At 50.3% G+C, this 18,154-nt stretch overlaps 1 protein-coding gene across 1 annotated transcript in view; it reads left to right on the forward strand.

Moving 5' to 3' along the window:
- Nucleotides 1–18,154, forward strand: part of EPS15L1 (epidermal growth factor receptor pathway substrate 15 like 1) — a 100,857-nt gene that overhangs the window by 61,996 nt on the left and 20,707 nt on the right. The window contains exons 17-22 of the mRNA XM_082836644.1: nt 2,962–3,085; nt 3,985–4,035; nt 5,116–5,252; nt 9,758–9,818; nt 10,829–10,911; nt 17,352–17,484. Of these exons, the coding sequence (XP_082692770.1) occupies nt 2,962–3,085; nt 3,985–4,035; nt 5,116–5,252; nt 9,758–9,818; nt 10,829–10,911; nt 17,352–17,484 (589 nt within the window). The remainder of the gene's footprint in view (nt 1–2,961; nt 3,086–3,984; nt 4,036–5,115; nt 5,253–9,757; nt 9,819–10,828; nt 10,912–17,351; nt 17,485–18,154) is intronic.

The following is an 18,154-nucleotide window of genomic DNA, read 5'->3' on the forward strand; positions in this document are numbered from 1 at the left end:
AGTGTAACCAAAGAGGTGCGTCTAGAACTTTCTAAGTCTGGACGGTTTTACTAAAGTTACTAAGTTTAGCGTTAGGCTCACATGATTTTACTTTGTCCAAGACAGCAGGATTCTTAAAGCCATATTTATTTCTTATCTGTCATCCACTGATGAGAATACTGGCCTCTTGTCCTTGGAGTCAGCACTCGGCCAACCGGTCTACTAGAGAGAGGTAATAAATCATCCCAGCCTTTAGTCTCGCTGAGAACTCATCATGAAAGAAGGGCTTGTCTGTCACATCCAGCCCCTGGAGTGCTGGAGCCAGTTTTATTGACTCTCCAGAGCCGATTATTAAATAGGAATTTTGTAAGCTGTTATTCAACCTTTGGTAACTGGACGTCAACCATGGTGGGAGTAGCTACACCATGGGAATTGGCAGAGGCTAACAATCAGGGCTTTTTTTTTTTTTCCCCCAGAGCGCTGGTTCACCAGCACACCACTGCCTAGCCCCCATCTAAAGGGAAGGAACGTCACAGAATGTCACCTAGATGCCCTTTCAGAGTTGTCATGTCTGTTTCCCAAGAAGTGCAGTAATTAAGACCAGAACTCATTGTTCGAGGTGTTCTCCCTCTGCCACGGGTGGGATCGTTCACCCCGTGCTTGGCAGCTGCACTTGCGTCTCCCAAGCGGGCAGACGGCTCCGTGCTCATTGGCAGGAGGTCAGTGGATGGTGGAGTTTACGGCCTCTCTGCACCAGGGGAAATCTAGTTTTCTGCTCTGGATCTGTGAAATGGAATCCAAACCACCTGTGGTTACCCTAACCACATGAATCCTGCCGGGGTCTTCTTAGGCTTCTCCTTTGAAGGGGAGGGAGCGGTTGCTGCCTTAGGCAAACAGTTGCTCCTGAGAGAGAGATTGCAGACTTGACTTTCCGCTCAGGGGATTTCGGGCCAGACCCCCCAGGATCAGTCTCTTCTCTGCCATTGTCCACTGTTATTTGTCAGTCTTCCAAGTGGCAATTGAAAACATTATAAAAACAAAAACAAAACAACACAACCAATTTGTACATCAGTGCTAATGAAAACCTAAACAGAAGCTCCCACACCGAGGCCAAGGTGTCATTCTCAACTCACTACTTTATCCACCTCATACATCATCTCTCTCTGTTCTTCTGGAACAGATACGTTCCTTCCCCCGGGCTGCAGTGCGAGAGGTTTATCTTCCACACCGGCCTCCTGGCTTCCTTAGATTATGACTTCTCCATCACGTTGATCTGTGTCTCAGAACCCCATTGGGTGCTTGCTGGCGCGGGCATGTCACAGTAGTTAGCAGTACGACGTCCTTACTGAGTCCTTGCCCTGCTATCAGACACAGTTCTTGCAGACATCGGTACTTACTTGCCTAAGAACTGGCTTATTTTCCCCACCTTGGGAAACCCTGTGGTTGGAGGCTCCAGATAATCTTTCTCAGGTAAGGAAAATCGTTCCGTATTCATCAGAGGGCAGGGGTGTTGGTCAGTCCTTCCGAAGCCTTGGGCTTCCTGTTAGCCTGGTGCCTCTGAGATCCGTCCTGCTCCCTGAAGTCAACTGGCCCAGGGTGGTAGGAGCCTCGTCAGGAATCTTCCTTTGGCCCCTTTGACGTCATTGCCCTGTATTTTCACGGAAGCCCAGCTCTTTAATCATTTGGTTTTGGTCAGTTGGAATAATGGCTGAGTTTGCCAGCCCCGAGGATGCTGACACATTTGCCAGATTCAGTGAGGATGTTGTGCTTTTTAACATCATAGTGAAACCTTCATGTTTTCACTGAGGGTGTGTCTTCATTAACCAAAATATCTCAGTATTTCTGAACCAAGTACACCGGCCCTATGTGTACTGTGAAGCCTCTCCCCAGCCCTTTCAGGTCATTTTCCACTATAAAGACGTGCTCTTCAAAAGCCAGTTTTTTTCCCTTCTGATTTAAATATTCTTGTTTGTTTCTAGAAATAAGCACTTTAAAAAAAAAATGCAAAGTGTTGCATATGCTCTAGTAGTTCTAACTGCGTAAGCACTCATTTCCTCTCAGGATGTAAATAGCCAGCATGTTTCTTGGTGTGGAAACAGCACTTTTGAAAATGCCCACGTAGGTAACACACTCTGAGGAGGTGTTTGAGGGAGGCACACCTTTGGACAAGGCCTCCGGCTGCAGTCGTCGGTGGCTCGTTACATTTTCTTTCTGACATTTCCAAAAACATGACTTTTTTTCTGACTCGATTTTTTTGTGTTAATTGTGGCAAAAGGCACGTAACGTAGAATTTACCATCTTAACCATTTTTCATTGTACAGTTCAGTAGTGTTAAGTTTATTCACATTGTACCACTAAGCGCCAGAACTTTTTCATACCCATTAAACAGTAACTCCCCCTCCCCCCTCCCCCAGTCCCTGGCACCCACTATTCTGCTTTCTGTCTCTATGAATTTGATGTCTCTAGGGACTTCATGTAAGTAGAATTACACAATATTTGTCTTCTTGTGACTGGCTTCTTTCACTTAGCATAATGTGTTCAGGGTTCATCTGTGTTGCATGTGTCAGAATTTCCTTTTTAAGGCTGAATAGTATTCCATTGTATGTACATACCACATTTTGCTTATTCATTCATCCATCAGTAGACGCTTGGGTTGCTTCCACTCAATGATTTTTAAATAAACTTTTTAATTTTAGAAGACTTATAGAAAAGTTGCAGAGATGGTACAGAGAGTTCCCATGTACTCCACACCCAGCTTCTCCTATTATTAACATCTTGTATGGTACATTTATCATAACTAATGAGCCATTGTCGACATGTTATCATTAACTAAAGTCCATCTTCTATGGTTTTTTAAAAAAATTACTCTCTTTAGGGTCACATCATTTACAGGGAAAATATACCAGTTAGGTATAGAATTCTGTACTTTGCTTTAAATCTGAAATAATTAAATCCCTGTCCTGTCTCTTCACAAAATTATAGGACGATCCTTTCAAAAATAAAGCCTTGTTATTTAGCAACAACACCCAAGAATTGCATCCGGATCCTTTTCAGGCAGAAGACCCCTTCAAATCTGACCCATTTAAAGGAGCCGATCCCTTCAAAGGTATCTCGTTTGGCACCCACTTTATCATTGAAAGGCTGTTTTGTGCCCCCTAGGGTTGTCCAGTGACTAGAACAGTTAGGAGGAAAGAAATTCTTTGAGCCTAATGGGCCTCTTGAGTTTTTCACCCCACCTGGTTATCTAAAGAGCTATGGTGTTGAGGGGAGGGGGTGGGAAGAGCTCCAGGCTCACCAAGAGACATCCACGTTCAAGGGTGGCCTGCTTGGCCCTGAGACTCTGCATGCTTCAGTTCCCATCCACCTCTCGGGATTGATAAGATAATCAGACATAGTGGTGATTATGGAGCCACCTAGTAAACAGCAGATCCCCACATAAACATCTAAGGTCTTAACGTGGTGAGTTCATCCGGATCCACACACGAGTCAAGAATAAGAAGAATTCTAGAAACAAGATTTCCTAAGTTTCTTCAGTTTTTGCAGAGCAAAACAGTATTTCCAAGAAGGCTATCTGTACTTTTCTGAGAAAAATGCCAGGGCAGGGAGAGGGCAGAGGGAGTGCCTTTCCAGTTTAAGATTTGGAGTGGAAGCACCTTAGTTCTGAGAGATGAGTCAGGCAGCTCCCGAAACTCAGATGTACCATGCGGCTGAGGATGGGGCAGCTCCGGGGTCCCAGGTTCTTGGAGCCCTGGGAAGTGACGGGGAGGGGCGGGGGTGAGACAGGAGAGTAAAGCACTGTGTAGAAAGAGAGAGTGAATTCAGCCTTGCCCTACACTTTCCTTGATTTAGGCCCGTGTTGAGCAGCCAACAATACTTTTCATTTTATCTTAGCTGTCCTCGCCATGACAAACTGCCTTAGTCAGTGGCTGCCCCTGCTTCCCCACTTTGCTCTGCCAAGGTCATTTCTATCATAGACCTGAACGGTCCTCTCTCCTCTAAATCCAGGTGACCCGTTCCAGAGCGACCCCTTTGCCGAACAACAGACGGCTTCAACAGGTAAAAAAAGCCTAAGCCTTTGTTAAAAGAAACATTTTGTGGACTGGCTCTCAGAATATTCCCATTCCTAGTTCAGGTTGAGGGAAATGGGGAAACACCTTGCAGCCTCCTTTGCCAGGTCAGTTTCTGAAGGAACCTCCATTGTCCCTCCCTTTCACAGTCTGGTGCCCCTTCTTGCCAGTCGCACAGCATGATGAGAATTAGAACTAGAAAAGAAGCCCCTGATAGCTAGGGCACTGTTTGGACACTTGTGCCCACTGTGTCACCTGTGGTGGCATCAGGGTGTCCCGTTGGTACCCACATGCGGTGGCACTTCTGCCCACACATACCAGGGAGTGGACTGGGAAGGACAGCATCGCACTGCATAAAAGCCTAGCATCTTGTTCCCTGCTGGTGATGGTGGCTTGCCCCTCCTATAGTCACCAGGCCCACACCTCACGTGAGGAGAATGAACGCACCCTGGGCGTGGTGTTGGGATCATGCTGCCCATTTATCTAATTTTTCCCCTTGTATTCGTTTTTTCTATTGAGGTGAAATTCACATAACACAAAACTAACAAATTCACATAACACAGATTAACCACATTTCAGTGACGTTTAGTTCATTCACTGTGTTACGCAGCCACCACCTCTGTGTAGCTCCAGAACATTTCCATCACCCCAAAAGGAGACCCTGTCCCCGTGAGCAGTCTCCCTAGTCCCACTCTCCAGCCCCTGCTTTCTGTCCTTATGGATTTACTCATTTTATTTTGAAATCAAGTGTTATTGAGAGGTATAATTAACACACAACAGAACTCACCCATTTTAAGTGCAGAACTGGATAAGTTTTGACAAATGTGTATAGTTGTGTGAGAAAGAGAACATTTCCATTATCTCAGAAGGTTCCCTGGTCTCCCCCACCCCTTTCCCCCGCCAGGTCTCTGGCAACCACTGACCTGCTTTCTGCCACTACGGTTTTTACCTCTTCTAGACTCTCATGTAAATAGTGCCAGTCAGTTGTGTGTTCTTTTATATTTGGGTTCTTTCACTAGGCATAATGTTTATTCATGGGGCATTTTTTTCTTCTTTCCAAAACACCTAGATCCATTCGGAGGGGATCCTTTCACAGAAAATGACCCATTCCATGGCTCTGCCCCCGACGACTTCTTTAAGAAACAGACAAAGAACGACCCATTTACCTCAGACCCATTCACGAAAAACCCTTCCTTACCTTCAAAGGTGAGTGACCCCGGAGAGGCTGCCTTCTGGTGCTGCCTGTCTGCATACTCTGCGTGTGTGAAGGCAGCCCTTTCCATTCCCCACCCTCCATGGACCGAGTCAGGGCCTCCATCACTCAGACTGTGAGTGCTAAGCCTGACGAATGAGGGCTGTGCAAGGCCAGGGGATTCCCCAGGGGCTGGCTCGAAGGCCAAGCCTCGTTACTGCATAGCAAGGTGACCGTTTCTGCCGATCCCTACAGAGGCTTGTCCCACGAAGCAAGGTGTCACATCCAGCAGTCCAGTGAGCCCAAGTCAGGGCGGGCTGTGTCCTGAACAGCTGTCATTCCTCTGTCCCTTTCTGTGCCCCTTTACTTCAGCTCAGGCCCACCTGCTGGGTTCTCTGCTCTGTCGTCTGCCCCCAGTGCCACTCCACCTCCCAACAAAGACAAAATAGAGCACCACACACTCCCACAGGTTTCCATGTGACTGCTCCTGCCATCTTCCTAGTGCAAAGCACTAATGGTGACATTGGCATCAGCCAGCCTCAGTGGGTCCCCGCCATGGCAGGAGGAAGTCCAGACCCACAGCCTGGCTGCACTTAGTGTGCTCCCCCGCCCCCCAGCAAGTAGTAAACCATACGTTTTGCACGTTAGACTCAACAGACTGGTTTAAATTGGTGTAAATGAGGATTTAAAAAGCAAACAGTAACTTTGTGATTGAATAGAGAATTTTTGTGTCTAGGTGAGGGCAATGTATAGCCTTCCTTCACGTTCTAGGCTGCATCTCTGTCCCCACCTTACCCATTCCCTAGTTTTTCACTTCTCCATGGACCTACTGGTATGTATCACTGGCCCCAGAGCTCCTTGAAGGCAGGGATTAACCTGTAACGTTTCTATCTGCGAGACCTGTCATGGGATCCCCCCTTTCATCGCTGGTGTTGGTGGTCTGTGTTATCTACGTTTATCAATTTTGTTGATCTTTTCCATGAGCCAACTTTTGGCTGTGTTAATTTTCTCTCCTGTTTGTTTCCTGTTTCACTGATTTCTGCTCTTCATTATTTCCTTCCTCCCACTTTGCTCTTTTGTTTCTAACTTCTTAAGATACAACCTTAGGTCATTGGTCTTGGATCTTCTTTTCTAATATGAGTGTTTAAAGCTATGCATTTCTTTTGAGGTGCTGCTTTAGCTGCATTCCATTCATTTTGGTATGTTGTATCTTCATTGTCATTCATTTTGAGATATTTTCCAGTTTTCCTTGTGAATGCTCTGTTGAACCTGGATTATTTAAAGTATATTGTTTCATTTCGAGATACTTTTTTTTCCCCCTAGGTATTTTATAATACTGATTTCTAATTAAATCTACTGTCATTAGAGGACATATTTTGTATGTTTTCAGTCCTTTTAGATTTATTGAGACTCGTTTTATGGTCTGTGTTGGTGAACATACTTTGTACACTTGAGAAGAATGTCTATTTGCCGTTGTTGGGTGTAACGTTCTGTAAAGGCCAGTTAGGTCAAGGTGGTTGTTCTGATTGTCTATACTTTCTTCCCTTTCGCCACACCATGCGGCTTGCGGGATCTTAGTGCCCCGATCAGGGATTGAACCCAGGCTGCAGCAGTGAAAGTGCCCAGTCCTAACCACTAGACTGCCAGGGAGTTCCCCTTTTTTCCTTTTTTTAAAATGTAAGGTATAGTTGACTTACAATATTGTGTTAGTTTCTAATGTACAGCAGAGTGATTCAGTATACCTATATACATATATATACACTTTTTCATTATGGTTTGTTACAGGACTGGTCATCTATTTTTTTTTTTTAATTAACTCATTTATTTATTTATATTTTTGGCTGTGTTGGGTCTTCGTTTCTGTGCGAGGGCTTTCTCTAGTTGCGGCGAGCAGGGGCCACTCTTCATCGCCGTGCACGGGCCTCTCACTGTCGTGGCCTCTCTTGTTGTGGAGCACAGGCTCCAGACACACAGGCTCAGTAGTTGTGGCTCACGGGCCCAGTCGCTCCGTGGCATGTGGGATCTTCCCAGACCAGGGCTCGAACCCGTGTCCCCTATGTTGGCAGGCAGATTCTCAACCACTGTGCCACCAGGGAAGCCCTGGTCATCTATTTTTATGGTTTTTGTTTGTTTGTAAGCTCTACCAGTTGCTGAGAGAGGAGTGTTAAAATCTCCTATGATTGCAGAATTGTCCATATCCTCCTTAATTCTGTCAAGTTTAACTTCATGTGTTTTGAAGCTCTGTCAGGTGCCTACACATTCATGATTGTTGTGTCATCCTGATGCAGTGACCTTTTTTCTTTGTAAAGGGTTCCTTTTTTCCTCTGGTGCTTTGTCTTAATCTATTTTTATCACATATTAAAATAGCCACCTCATTCTCCTTATGCGTAGTCTTTGCATGATATATCTTTTTTCATCCATTTACTTTCAACCTGTCTGGGAGTTGAAGGATGTCTTTTGTGTCGAGCATGTAGTTGGGCCTTGCTTTTCTATCCAGTCTGGAAATCTCTGCCTTCTAAATGGAGTGTCTAGTCTGTTAACATTTAATGCAATTATTGATATGGTTGGATTTACGTCTACTATTTTATTATTTACTTTCTTTTATCCTCTGTATTTTATTCCTCTGTTCCCCTTCTTCTGTCTTCTTTTGGATTATTTGAATGTTTTCTAGAATTCCATTTTCTGGTATCTGTTGACCTTTTTTAACCATACCTTTTTTCATTATTTCTTAGAGGTTGCTTTAAGGATTACTATATACACTCTTAACTTATCATGGGCTACTTGGAATTAATATTATGTCACTTAACGTAAAATGTAGAAAACTTGTAATCATATAGGTCCATTTATCCACCCTCCCCCAAACAGCAGCGTCTCTGTTATAGTTGTCCTATGAATGTAATACATCTAAATATGTTAAACTCCATAAGACAGTGTTTTAATTTTTGCTTTAATCCACTGTATGAATTCTAAAGAGGAAAAAATAGTTATGTTCTTTTTTCTGGCTGCCTTAAAGAGCCTCTCTTTACGTTTGCTTTTCAGTAGTTTGTGTAGGCTCTGGATATGTTTTTCTTTGTATTTATGCTGCTGGGCATTTGCTGAAGTTCTTACATCTATAAATTATGTCTTCACCAAATTTGGTAAGTTTTCTGCCATTATTTCTTTGAAAAAAATTTTTTTCTATTCTATTTTCTCTCTTCTCTTTGTGGGATTCGAGTTACATAGATGTTAGACCTTTTGCTGTTGTCTTTACAGGTCCCTGAGGCTCTGTTTCTTTTCATTCTTTTTTTCTTCAGATTGGGTAATTTCTACTGATTTATCTTCAACTTCACTTACATTTTTCTGTCATTTGCTGGTTAGCTAACCTAGTGAAGTTTTTATTCTAGATATTATACTTTACATTGTTTGAGAATGTCCATGTTTCTTCTGTATAGTTTCCATTTCTCTACTAAGATATCCTGTCTTTTTATTCATCTTAAGTGTTTTTTCCTTTATCTCATTAAGCACAGTTATTGCTGCTTTAAAGTCATCCTCATCTGAGAATTCCAAAATCTGGGTCATCTTGAGATTGACTCCATTGATTGTCTTTTCCCTTGAGAACCGCATTTTTCAGGTTCTCTCTGTATGTTGAATAACTTAAAAATATATTCTATGCATTGTGAGTGCTCTGTTGTGGAGACTGGATTCTGTTGCATTCCTCCAAAGAGTGTGGATGGTTTTATTTCAGCAGGCAACTAACTTGGTGAGACTCATATTGCAAACTCTCCCTCTCTCACCTGTGGTTTCATTCCTGTGGCCTTAGCTGTAGGCTGCTCTGAGTCTACCAACCCACACACAGTGTAGGGGTGAGCCTGAGACGTGGACAGAGCTTGTCATGGCATTTGGGGCTCCCATTCTCTGCCTCTCCTTTCTAGATCCCGCATCCCTTTCTCATGGCTGTGGTTGTCCTGGGGCTCCCTCTTCTGAGCTTCAGTCCAGAAAGACAGTGAGTTTTCTATTGGAGTCATAGCCCTCCAGTACTCTCAGACTGTAGCTTCAAAAGGGAAAAGCTTGGAAGTTTCCTGGTCTAGTGGTCTAGTGGTTAGGACTTGGTGCTTTCACTGCCGTGGCCCGGGTTCAATCCCCAGTCGGAGAACTGAGATCCCTCAAGCCGAGTAGCGCGGCCAAGATAAAAAGAACCACAGGAAAAAAAAAAACAAAAAAATGGAAAACTCAATCTTGTACTGCTTTTTCTGCCAAGTTTCAATTCTTTTCCAAAGTCTTCCTGCTTTGGTTCACTTCCTGGGTCTTCAGGTGATGGCTTTTTTTTTTTTTCCAGTTCAGAGTGTTTATAGGTGTTATCTGCGGGAGGGGTTGGTCTGTTGGGATTTAACTCTGGCGGGATTTAGTTTAAATCGTTTTATCCTCCCCAAGGCTGGGCAGCAGATATGGTGCATATAGATGTCAAGAAAGTTTGTGGTTGAATGAATGGATGATGAACAAAGGAACTGCTTTTCACTCTCTCCTCTCTCCTTTCACTCAGCTCGACCCCTTTGAATCCAGTGATCCTTTTTCATCCTCCAGTGTCTCCTCAAAAGGATCAGGTGAGACTGATGGCTTATTTTCCTTCTCACTCTTCCTCGGGCAGTGGAACGGCCCACCCATTTCCAAATCTGGTGTGTCCTCAGTGTTTATGTCATTAGTAAGTGGCACCCAGACCCTCGCCTGAGGCAGTGCAGCCAAAGCCATTCCCCTCTGGCTGCTCATCTTTCTGAGCAATAGCCGGCATCTTGCTGGATGGAAAGGAAGCTTGGCGGTAGGGATTAATTTAGTAATAACACCAATGTATTAGTTGCTCTTTGCTCAATCCTCCTTGTGAATCTTTGGTTCTAACCTCTGGATTTTTTTTCCTAAAGGAATCCAAAGTTCTACTGAGGCTTGTGCTATGGGCACTGGATTTGAGGGAACCTCCCCTCACAGCATAAAGGTCTTAGGTGTGCCTTTAAGGGAGGGGAGCGTTTGCGGACTCCCCCTTGCTTTTGGAAACAGGTTCCACTTGGTACAGCCGCCTTGCCTAACATCTTGTGCTTGTTAGTTGCAGAGTTTGATTTCGTAGGTGAACTCGTGGGTTATTCTGGACAAATCGCACCACCCACCAAAGGAGAAAGCTCAGCAAAAATCTCTACCTGCAGATGACCTCCCCACATAAATCATGTGGGGGGCTGGTCGCCTCCCTCTCCCTCTCCCCTCCTGATCCAGCAGGACAGGCAGCAGGCTCTCCTTCCACAGGGTGCTTGTCACTCCTTTGGTGACGGTGAACAATGCTGGCTTGCAGCACAGCCGCAGGGCAGAGTCCCTCTGGCTCTCCCTGCGCCGGCTCTCATGGCTGCCAACCGTCTGGCTGAGCTGCACCAACCGTGAGCCAGAGTGGGCAGGGGCAGGGGGCCTTGTTGAGGACTTGCACCCGATTCACCACCCCATCAAACAAACGTGACCTCCATGGATCTCCTGCTTCGGGGGCCATTGAGAACCAAGAGGTGACACTTCCCCCTGCTCCCAGGAGGCGTGTTCTGTGAATGCCCTGTAACTCTTCCTCTGCTGGTGCTGCTTGCAGGTCCCTTTGGAACCTTAGACCCCTTCGGAAGTGGGTCCTTCAATAGTGCTGAGGGCTTTGCCGACTTCAGCCAGATGTCCAAGGTAAAGCCCTTCCCATGGAGCCCCTGTGCCTCTGCCAGTGTCCTTGTGCCTCTTGTCGTGGTCTTGTCGTGGGCTGCCAGGTGTTTAATGCCACGTATGTATTTCTTTGGCACCTGTCAAACTCTGAAATGTATTCTCATGTGAGGTCGTGAGTCAGCAGACGGGGTCTAGAAAGTGCCCATGGCTGTGGCTGGACCCACTTCCCTTCCTCCAAGCGAAACTGCCAGAGCCCTGAGTCCCTCCCTGAGGCGTAAGCGCCGCGGGCTCCCCGCTACTGCCACTGGTGTCAGATGGCAGTCAGACCTCAGGTGATAAAGTCGTCTCTGTGGCTGAACAAAGTTGCGAAGGTCTTGGGCCCTGAGGGCCAGGCCTGGCGTGCAGCCCGCTGAGGCTGGAACCGTGGGCCTTGGGCCAGAAGGCAGGAGGTGTGTCTGGAGCTGCCCATGGACAGAACCCGAGAAGGATGTGGAAACCGAGGGCTAGGCTCGGTGAATAAATATGCAGGTGAAAAGTGAGCCTTTCAGGAAGGACGATAGGCACTCCTGGTTGGACTGGATGGTGCCTACACGGCCATAGTTACGTAAACTGACTGTGGATATAGTCCCACAGATGGTGTTAGAGCTCTTTCGAGAGGGGCTTGGAGGATGGTGCTTAACGTAGCAGGAAGTCGGTCAGTAGATATGTCCAGAATGGACAGATCAGGAAATAAGGGTAGAGGCCCACGACTGAGAGGTAGATTCCAGAAGAAACTGCTAAGAAGTCGAAAATGTTGGCCTAGGCGAGTAGGTCTGCTGTTCTTTGTTCTAACCTTTAGCGTCCCTTGGTTTTGACCGTGACCCGTGTTTCTTTGCCAAGAATTAAGGGAAGCAGCATTAGGTGTGCGCGTCTTGGCCTCGGTGGGTGAGGGTGGGATCCGTCACAGATAAAGCGCTGCGTGTGGCACGGCCTGTGGCCGCGGAGCCATAAAGCCCTGCATTCTTTGTTGAGTCCACCGGTCTGTCCCAGCTGCCTGCTCCAGCCCAGGTGCCGTGAGCACTGGGGGGCGGCCACATGCAGATACGGTTCCTGTCTCCTCGCTGGTGGGGGTGGGGTGGGGAGGGAGCCCCCCCGGAGTGTGTGGGATGGGTACCCACGGTGGGGAGTCCCGGGCCCCCGGCACCGCTCGCCCCGCGTGCCAGCTCCTCAGAGCATCCTGCGTGTTTCCTCCACGTTCACTCAGCCCGAGGGGCGCACGACTGTCTGGGCGCTGAGCACTCGTGGTTAGCAATGTGTGATTGTGGTGCGTGGCTTCCAAGAAACATTTGGGATTTTGTTTATGTTTTCAAAGAAATGCGCGAGTATAAACTGTTGAGGTAGCAAATGTAGCTTCTGGCCAGAGGCAGAGCATCTGTTTGCCCATTGGCCGCCGCAGAAGGGAGCCCAGAAGTGCTGGGGTTTCGGCCTCTCTCCTTCCAGTGCCTGGAGGGAATGAGCCTCCATCACTCGTATGGGAACTGTGACGCTGACGGTCGGGGCGCCATCTGGGATCAGCCAGAAGGGACCAGGGCCTGAGATTTGCCCTCATGTTTGCCCGTCACTGCGTGGCTGTTACACACACTCCTTGAGTGGAGCTATGTGTCCTTGTCTTCTGTCCGTGCTTAGTGGGTGGGAAACCATCGCCTGAAATGAGAAAACTTCTGCCACACGGGGGCGGCAGTCTCCAGGGAAGGGCTTCGCACTGTATTCTCAAGCTGGCACAAGTGGGACCTCTCCCTGCGCAAGGCCGAGGAGGGAGTGAGAGCTAGCAGTGCCCCCGAGCTGGGACAAGGACGAGGGCATGAACGGGGTCCTCTGTTTCAAGAAGCACCTGAGTTGAGGCTGTGTGTGGGGTGGCCAGCCTGGCGGGTCCCCGGATGGCAGAAACGGCCGCGTCTCCCTCCTCCAGGCAGTGCCTGTGTTTCCCGTAGCTGCAGAGACACCCCAGAGCCGGGCAGTTCAGAACCTGGCCCTTCCCTCCTTCTGCCCGTTCTAACCTAAGGTTGCATTTTCCCTTTTCTAATTCCGCTTTCCCTCTCCTTGTTCGCGTGTCCCAGATCAGGCTGCGCACACGTGCACTTGAGACTTCAGGGCCAGTGTCCCTTCCTGTTCGTGGCGCTGGGCGGGATGGAGCTGGATGGGGCCGTGGAAAGTTTGTCTCCAGTACTCCATTGTTTTGTTTCCACGATTCCATCAGCTCCTGATCTCATGCCACTTGCCCAATTGAATACAGGGCCCTAACCTCATAGGTCTCTGTTTTTCCCTTTTGGTTCCCTTTCTGTTTTTCAAGAACAACATTGTGTATATAAATAAAATGCTGAAGGAAATGAAAGTAAGTGGCAAGAAGGTGTTTTTTTTTTTTTTGACTTCTTGGTTTGTGTGTGTGTGTGTGTGTGTGTGTGTGTGTGTGTGTGTTAACATCGCTATCTTTTCTCCACCTGAGTGGGGTGGGGAGGCAATGCACGCTGGCGATGCGTGCTGGCTCCTTTTCTTAACTTCACCCTAAATTAGAGTGTCCTCCCTCTGCCTGGCAGTGCTAGAGGAGAGTGCCAGCCAGCAGTCTGACTCCAGTAGATTCCTTTGGGAGGTTCTCTGGGCTTGCACCCTTCATTGAGGTCCCTCAACACCCGAGAAGATTTTTCTAGACAGTATTACCTTGCTTTAAAAACACAGTCCCCAAAATAGATTTCAGAGAGCATCTGAGAATAAAAACAAGACTCTAACTTAATTATTTTACTCCCGCCCTAAAAAAAAACCACCTATGAAATACTTGACTGCCCATTGTCAGCCCATTTTCAGTTGTTTTTCAAGCGTGCGTTCCTATTTAGGGCTTTTTTTTTTAAGTTTAGAGTCATTTGCTTTAAATCAATTCTTTAAACTGTGAATCTCTTAGAGCTGCTTCTCATATAGTAGCTTTTCTGTCTGTCCTTTTTTCTTTTTCTTTTTTTTTTTTTTGGAGCACACTTCACTCTAGCCCAGCCAGAGAGCCCCTACCGGCTTTACTGAAACCCTTCTAAAAATAGCAACTTTCCCTGAAGCCACAGCCTGAGTAGGAACCAGTCAGGTCCCAAAGGAAGCTTCTTGGGAAACTTCAAGTCATGAAAATTAGGATTCGGAAATGACGCAGGCTTTTTGGTGTCAGAAGTGATATAATTCCCTGCTGTGGCCGAACCAGGCGCTTACAGTTGGAACCCTTTCGCCTTGGAGCGGGCCCACTGGCTCCGTGGGTTTAGACAGACGAGGGGGCGGAGAGTCGGCTTGGCCCGTGGAGTCCCCAGCCAGCCGGGAGGCTCACTGCAGCTCGCGCTCCGGGCTGGGGGTTGCACGGGCTGGGTGGACAAGGGCCCCGTGCACCCCACAACTCTGGGGGGGGGTCACGTCCATAGAGCCCTGGGTGTCCCTCTATACCGCTTCCCCAGAGCTGGCGCCTTTGCAGCACCCAAGACAAGAACTGGGGCCCACGCAGGTGCCTCGGGGGCTGGTCACTCTGATGCCTCCACTCTGTCAAGATTAGTTTTGATTCCCTCCTGCCCGTCTCAGGTTGTGGCGAGGGTAGCAAGAGTCGTAGACCCAGGCTGTGTCCTGGGAACGGCAGAAGCAGAGGCATCAGCATTCCCTCGCTCTCCATCTCCTTAGCCCCCACTGCGTCTTCTTTCCCAACCAGCAGACCCTAACCCACTCACTTTAGAGCTAAGCTGCTGGTCGACACGGCACCTTAGCTCTACTGCTCTCTTCGTCTGGGAAAGGCTCTGTGAATGACGGGAAGCAGCAGAAATGAAGCATTGGTGGCCGATGGAGCGTTTGCAGATTCTTGTGGGTATCCAAGAGAGTTCTAGTCACATCCACATCCTTGGCGTGATAATAATCGTGCTATCTTTGTGCTGATGCAGTCCAGGTGCCAGCTGGAGCAATTTATGCATTACCTTTCGTTTTCTTGCCACAGCCTTGCGAGCTGGGGCCTGTCATTATCGTTGTTTCATAGACGAGGAAACAGAGGCACGGAGCCGGTAGCAGGGCCTCCAGATCCCATCCCAACCACTGTGCTCTGCAGCAGACGTTCTGGAAACTCGAGCAGCAGGTTTTGCAGAGACTCCCAGACTTTTGTACCGAAAAGGACAAGCGTCACAGAGCCTGGGAAAGGGGGGCGGCAGCAGTGGAGGGAGGGACCTCCTTGCTCCATTGTAGCCCTTCTGGCTCAGAGCTTCCCGGCGGGCCCAGGTGGTCTTGGCAGGGAAATGAGTCTTTCCCATTAGACCCCATCCTCCCTAGGGCCTTCTGCCCTGCTCTGCCCCTTGCCTGCATCTGTGCATGTCTCCCTCATGGGCATGAGGACAGTCCCCAGACCTCCCGTGGGGGGCGGGCGGCGGGCTGCCAGCAGCCAAGGGCAGGGCCCGAGAGCCCTGGCCCAGGAGGTGGACGGCGTGGGTTCCCGCCCTGACTCCCCCGCTGGGGTGCTGTGTGACTAGCAGGCCGCATCTCCTCCCCGTGCCTCAGTTTCCCTGTGTATAAGGTAGAAGTGGTGACAGTAGGACTTGTCCCAAGGCCGTTGGGAAGATGTGGTGAGAAGATCAGCGAGCGTCTCCTACCCTGGCGAGTGAGCGTCTACTACCCTGGCGGCCCCAGAGGCTTGTGGGGAGGAACCAGGGCGCCCAGTGGGCTTGGCTGAGTGTGCAGCGGCCACCCCGGGCCCCCTCCTCCCTGGGGGCTGGCCGCCTCTCTCCCACCTGAGGCTAGTATCTAAGTACCAGGGGCAGAGGCGGCTGCATCCCCGTCCCCGTGACCGGATCCGGAAGAGGGGGAGCCGCGTCCCCGTGACTGGCATCAGCCCTTCTCCCCACTTCTCCAGTGATGTGTCGGAACCAGATTACCTAAGAAGGTCCCACAAGTGCACTCTTGTGTTCCTGCTTTGTCTTCTGTCCCTTGACCTGCCCCACTGGGGAGGGCATTGCAAGTGCCCCTCCTCACGCAACCCCCCCTCCACCCCTGCTGCGTGTGGCCCACCCTGTCCCACTGCGCGTCTCCTTTCCTTTGCTTTTTGAGGACCGTATCAGCATTTTCACTCCCGTGTCCACCAATTCCTTTAGTGTGTAGCAGCTATGAATCTCCTTGCTCTACTTTTTCGTAAACGTGGTCTCCCACCTCTGTAGAAAGCAGTCTCCTCCCTTTGGGGTGCAGCTCTGGCTGTCTGTGCGCATCCGTCTGTCGGTGGAGGTTTGTTATGCCTGGTACTGTGCTGGTGCTCCAGGTGAGGGTGCACAGGTAGACAAGTCCCTGCCCGCTGCAGGCAGTTGGCAGGTGTGCGCCCTGTCACTGGCACTTGCCCTTCAGGCAACTTGCCCCAGTTAGGTGGGAGGGGCCCGAGTACTGGTCACTGCGGCGTGATGATGTGTGTCCCGTCAGCTCCCACCAGGATGTCCGAGTAGTCAGTTAGTGGGAAGGGGTGTCAGGGAGAGCTCTGGGGGTGGCAGTGAGGTCTAGCCAGTCTCTGAGGAAGAAGAGGGGCTTGAGGTGGACGGGGTGGGCTGAGCCCCCACTTGGGGACTCTGTATGTATGGAGGCCTCGAGATGGGGCACAAGGGGGTTCCAGGCACCGGGGAACTGGCCAGGAGAGGGTTGGGGCAACTACAGGGATGAAGCTAAAGCCCTGGGCAGTGGCAGGGGGGTAGGGTGGTGAGGGGCTGTGAGGGAGGCCCTGCGTGACTTGAGGAGTGCTTGGAGGTTACCTTCAAGCTTCAGGGCTGTTCAGTGCTACTACCCACCTCCCATCTACCTAGCTCCCTACCTGCCTGGCAGCTGTACCTACCCATCTACCCACCTGCCCACCCATCTATCCAGGCATCTCTCTTGCTGGTTGACATGGTCCCTCCTGGGTCTGAGGTGGTAGATGTGGAGGTGGGTGGAAGCAGGAGGAGGCTGGGGGAGGGTCTGGGCCAGAGCTGACAAGAGCCCACTGGAGGCAGCGATGGCTGTGCCCACGGGGCTGCGGTGGGCTCTGACCTGAGCCACTGGGTCAGGCAGCCCACGGGCACAGAGAGGGTGTGGTGCCGCTCTGACCCAGCGCCTGACACTGACTGAAGGGGGAGAGGCTGGGCGCATCTCTGAAGTATGAGCAGGAAGCCCAGGGGACCCTGGGGTCAGGAGAGACCTGATATCCCCCTGTGGGTGGCAGGAAGCACCCCACCCCCACCCCATGTCAGAAGCCCGTCGAGGCACCGGGCTACTCTCGCCTGCTCTGTGTGTTTGCTGGCTGCTCCTCACTGGCCAGAGGACCCCAGCTGTTGAGGGTGGAGGAAAGTGGGGGGGGCTTGTGAGAGACCCTGGGCCCGAGTGGCGGCCATGCTGTGCAAGCCCGGAGGGCTCGGTGGATGTCCGCTGCCTCCGTGTTAACGATTATCTCTGCCTCTCTTTCGTGTCCTCTCTTACAGCCCCCAACTTCTGGCCCTTTCACCTCCTCCTTTGGAGGGGCAGGATGCTCAGATGACCCCTTTAAAAGTAAACAGGACACTCCCGCTCTGCCTCCGAAGAAACCTGCTCCTCCGCGGCCTAAACCGCCCAGCGGTCAGTACGCTTTCTTCTCTCACAGCCACCCGCCCACCGTCGCCAGGCAGCGGGGGCACTGAGGGCCCCTCCTCTCACCAGCCCAGAGTAGAGCAGACGCTGCAGGGCCTGCACTCAGAGCAGGAGGGTCTCCCCTCCGCCCCGTTGCCTGGGTCCGCACACACTGTGTGCCTGGGACGTGCTTCCCGCCCCACCTGCCCTCGCCTTGTCCTCTGGGCCTCTTGGCTCCGGGCTGTGTGGGGCTCCAGGGTGGTCTCCGGAAGGCCAAGAGCTCAGAGCCCTCCTTGCGGTCGGGAGAGCTGCCGCATGGCCCCCGGTTCAGCATGCAGTCGTGGCCCCTCCGGCCTCCCCACCCGACCCAAGCTCTTTCCCAGGTTGGCCCAGGGAGGGCCCAGGGGTGGGGACGGCAGCAGCAGTGGCTGAGGCCTCCACTCAATCCAGTGCCTCCAGACTGGTTAAGGACTTGGGGAGGGGGCGGGGGTCTTCCTTGGCCATGTTTGATGTGAGAGGAGGCAGGATGGCTCGGGGCTCCCTTCTCCTCCGCTCCGGCCCCAGCATCTAGGTGGATGGCTCCGAGCAAGGGGTCTCCTGTAGACTCTACCTCTCCTGGCTGCGGTGGGGTGGCTGCTTTCTCTCAGGGGTGAGCCTGGCATGTCCCCCTGAGGATGCT

This window comes from Leucopleurus acutus, assembly GCF_964270905.1.
Source record: "Leucopleurus acutus genome assembly, chromosome: 3".
NCBI lineage: Eukaryota > Metazoa > Chordata > Mammalia > Artiodactyla > Delphinidae > Leucopleurus > Leucopleurus acutus.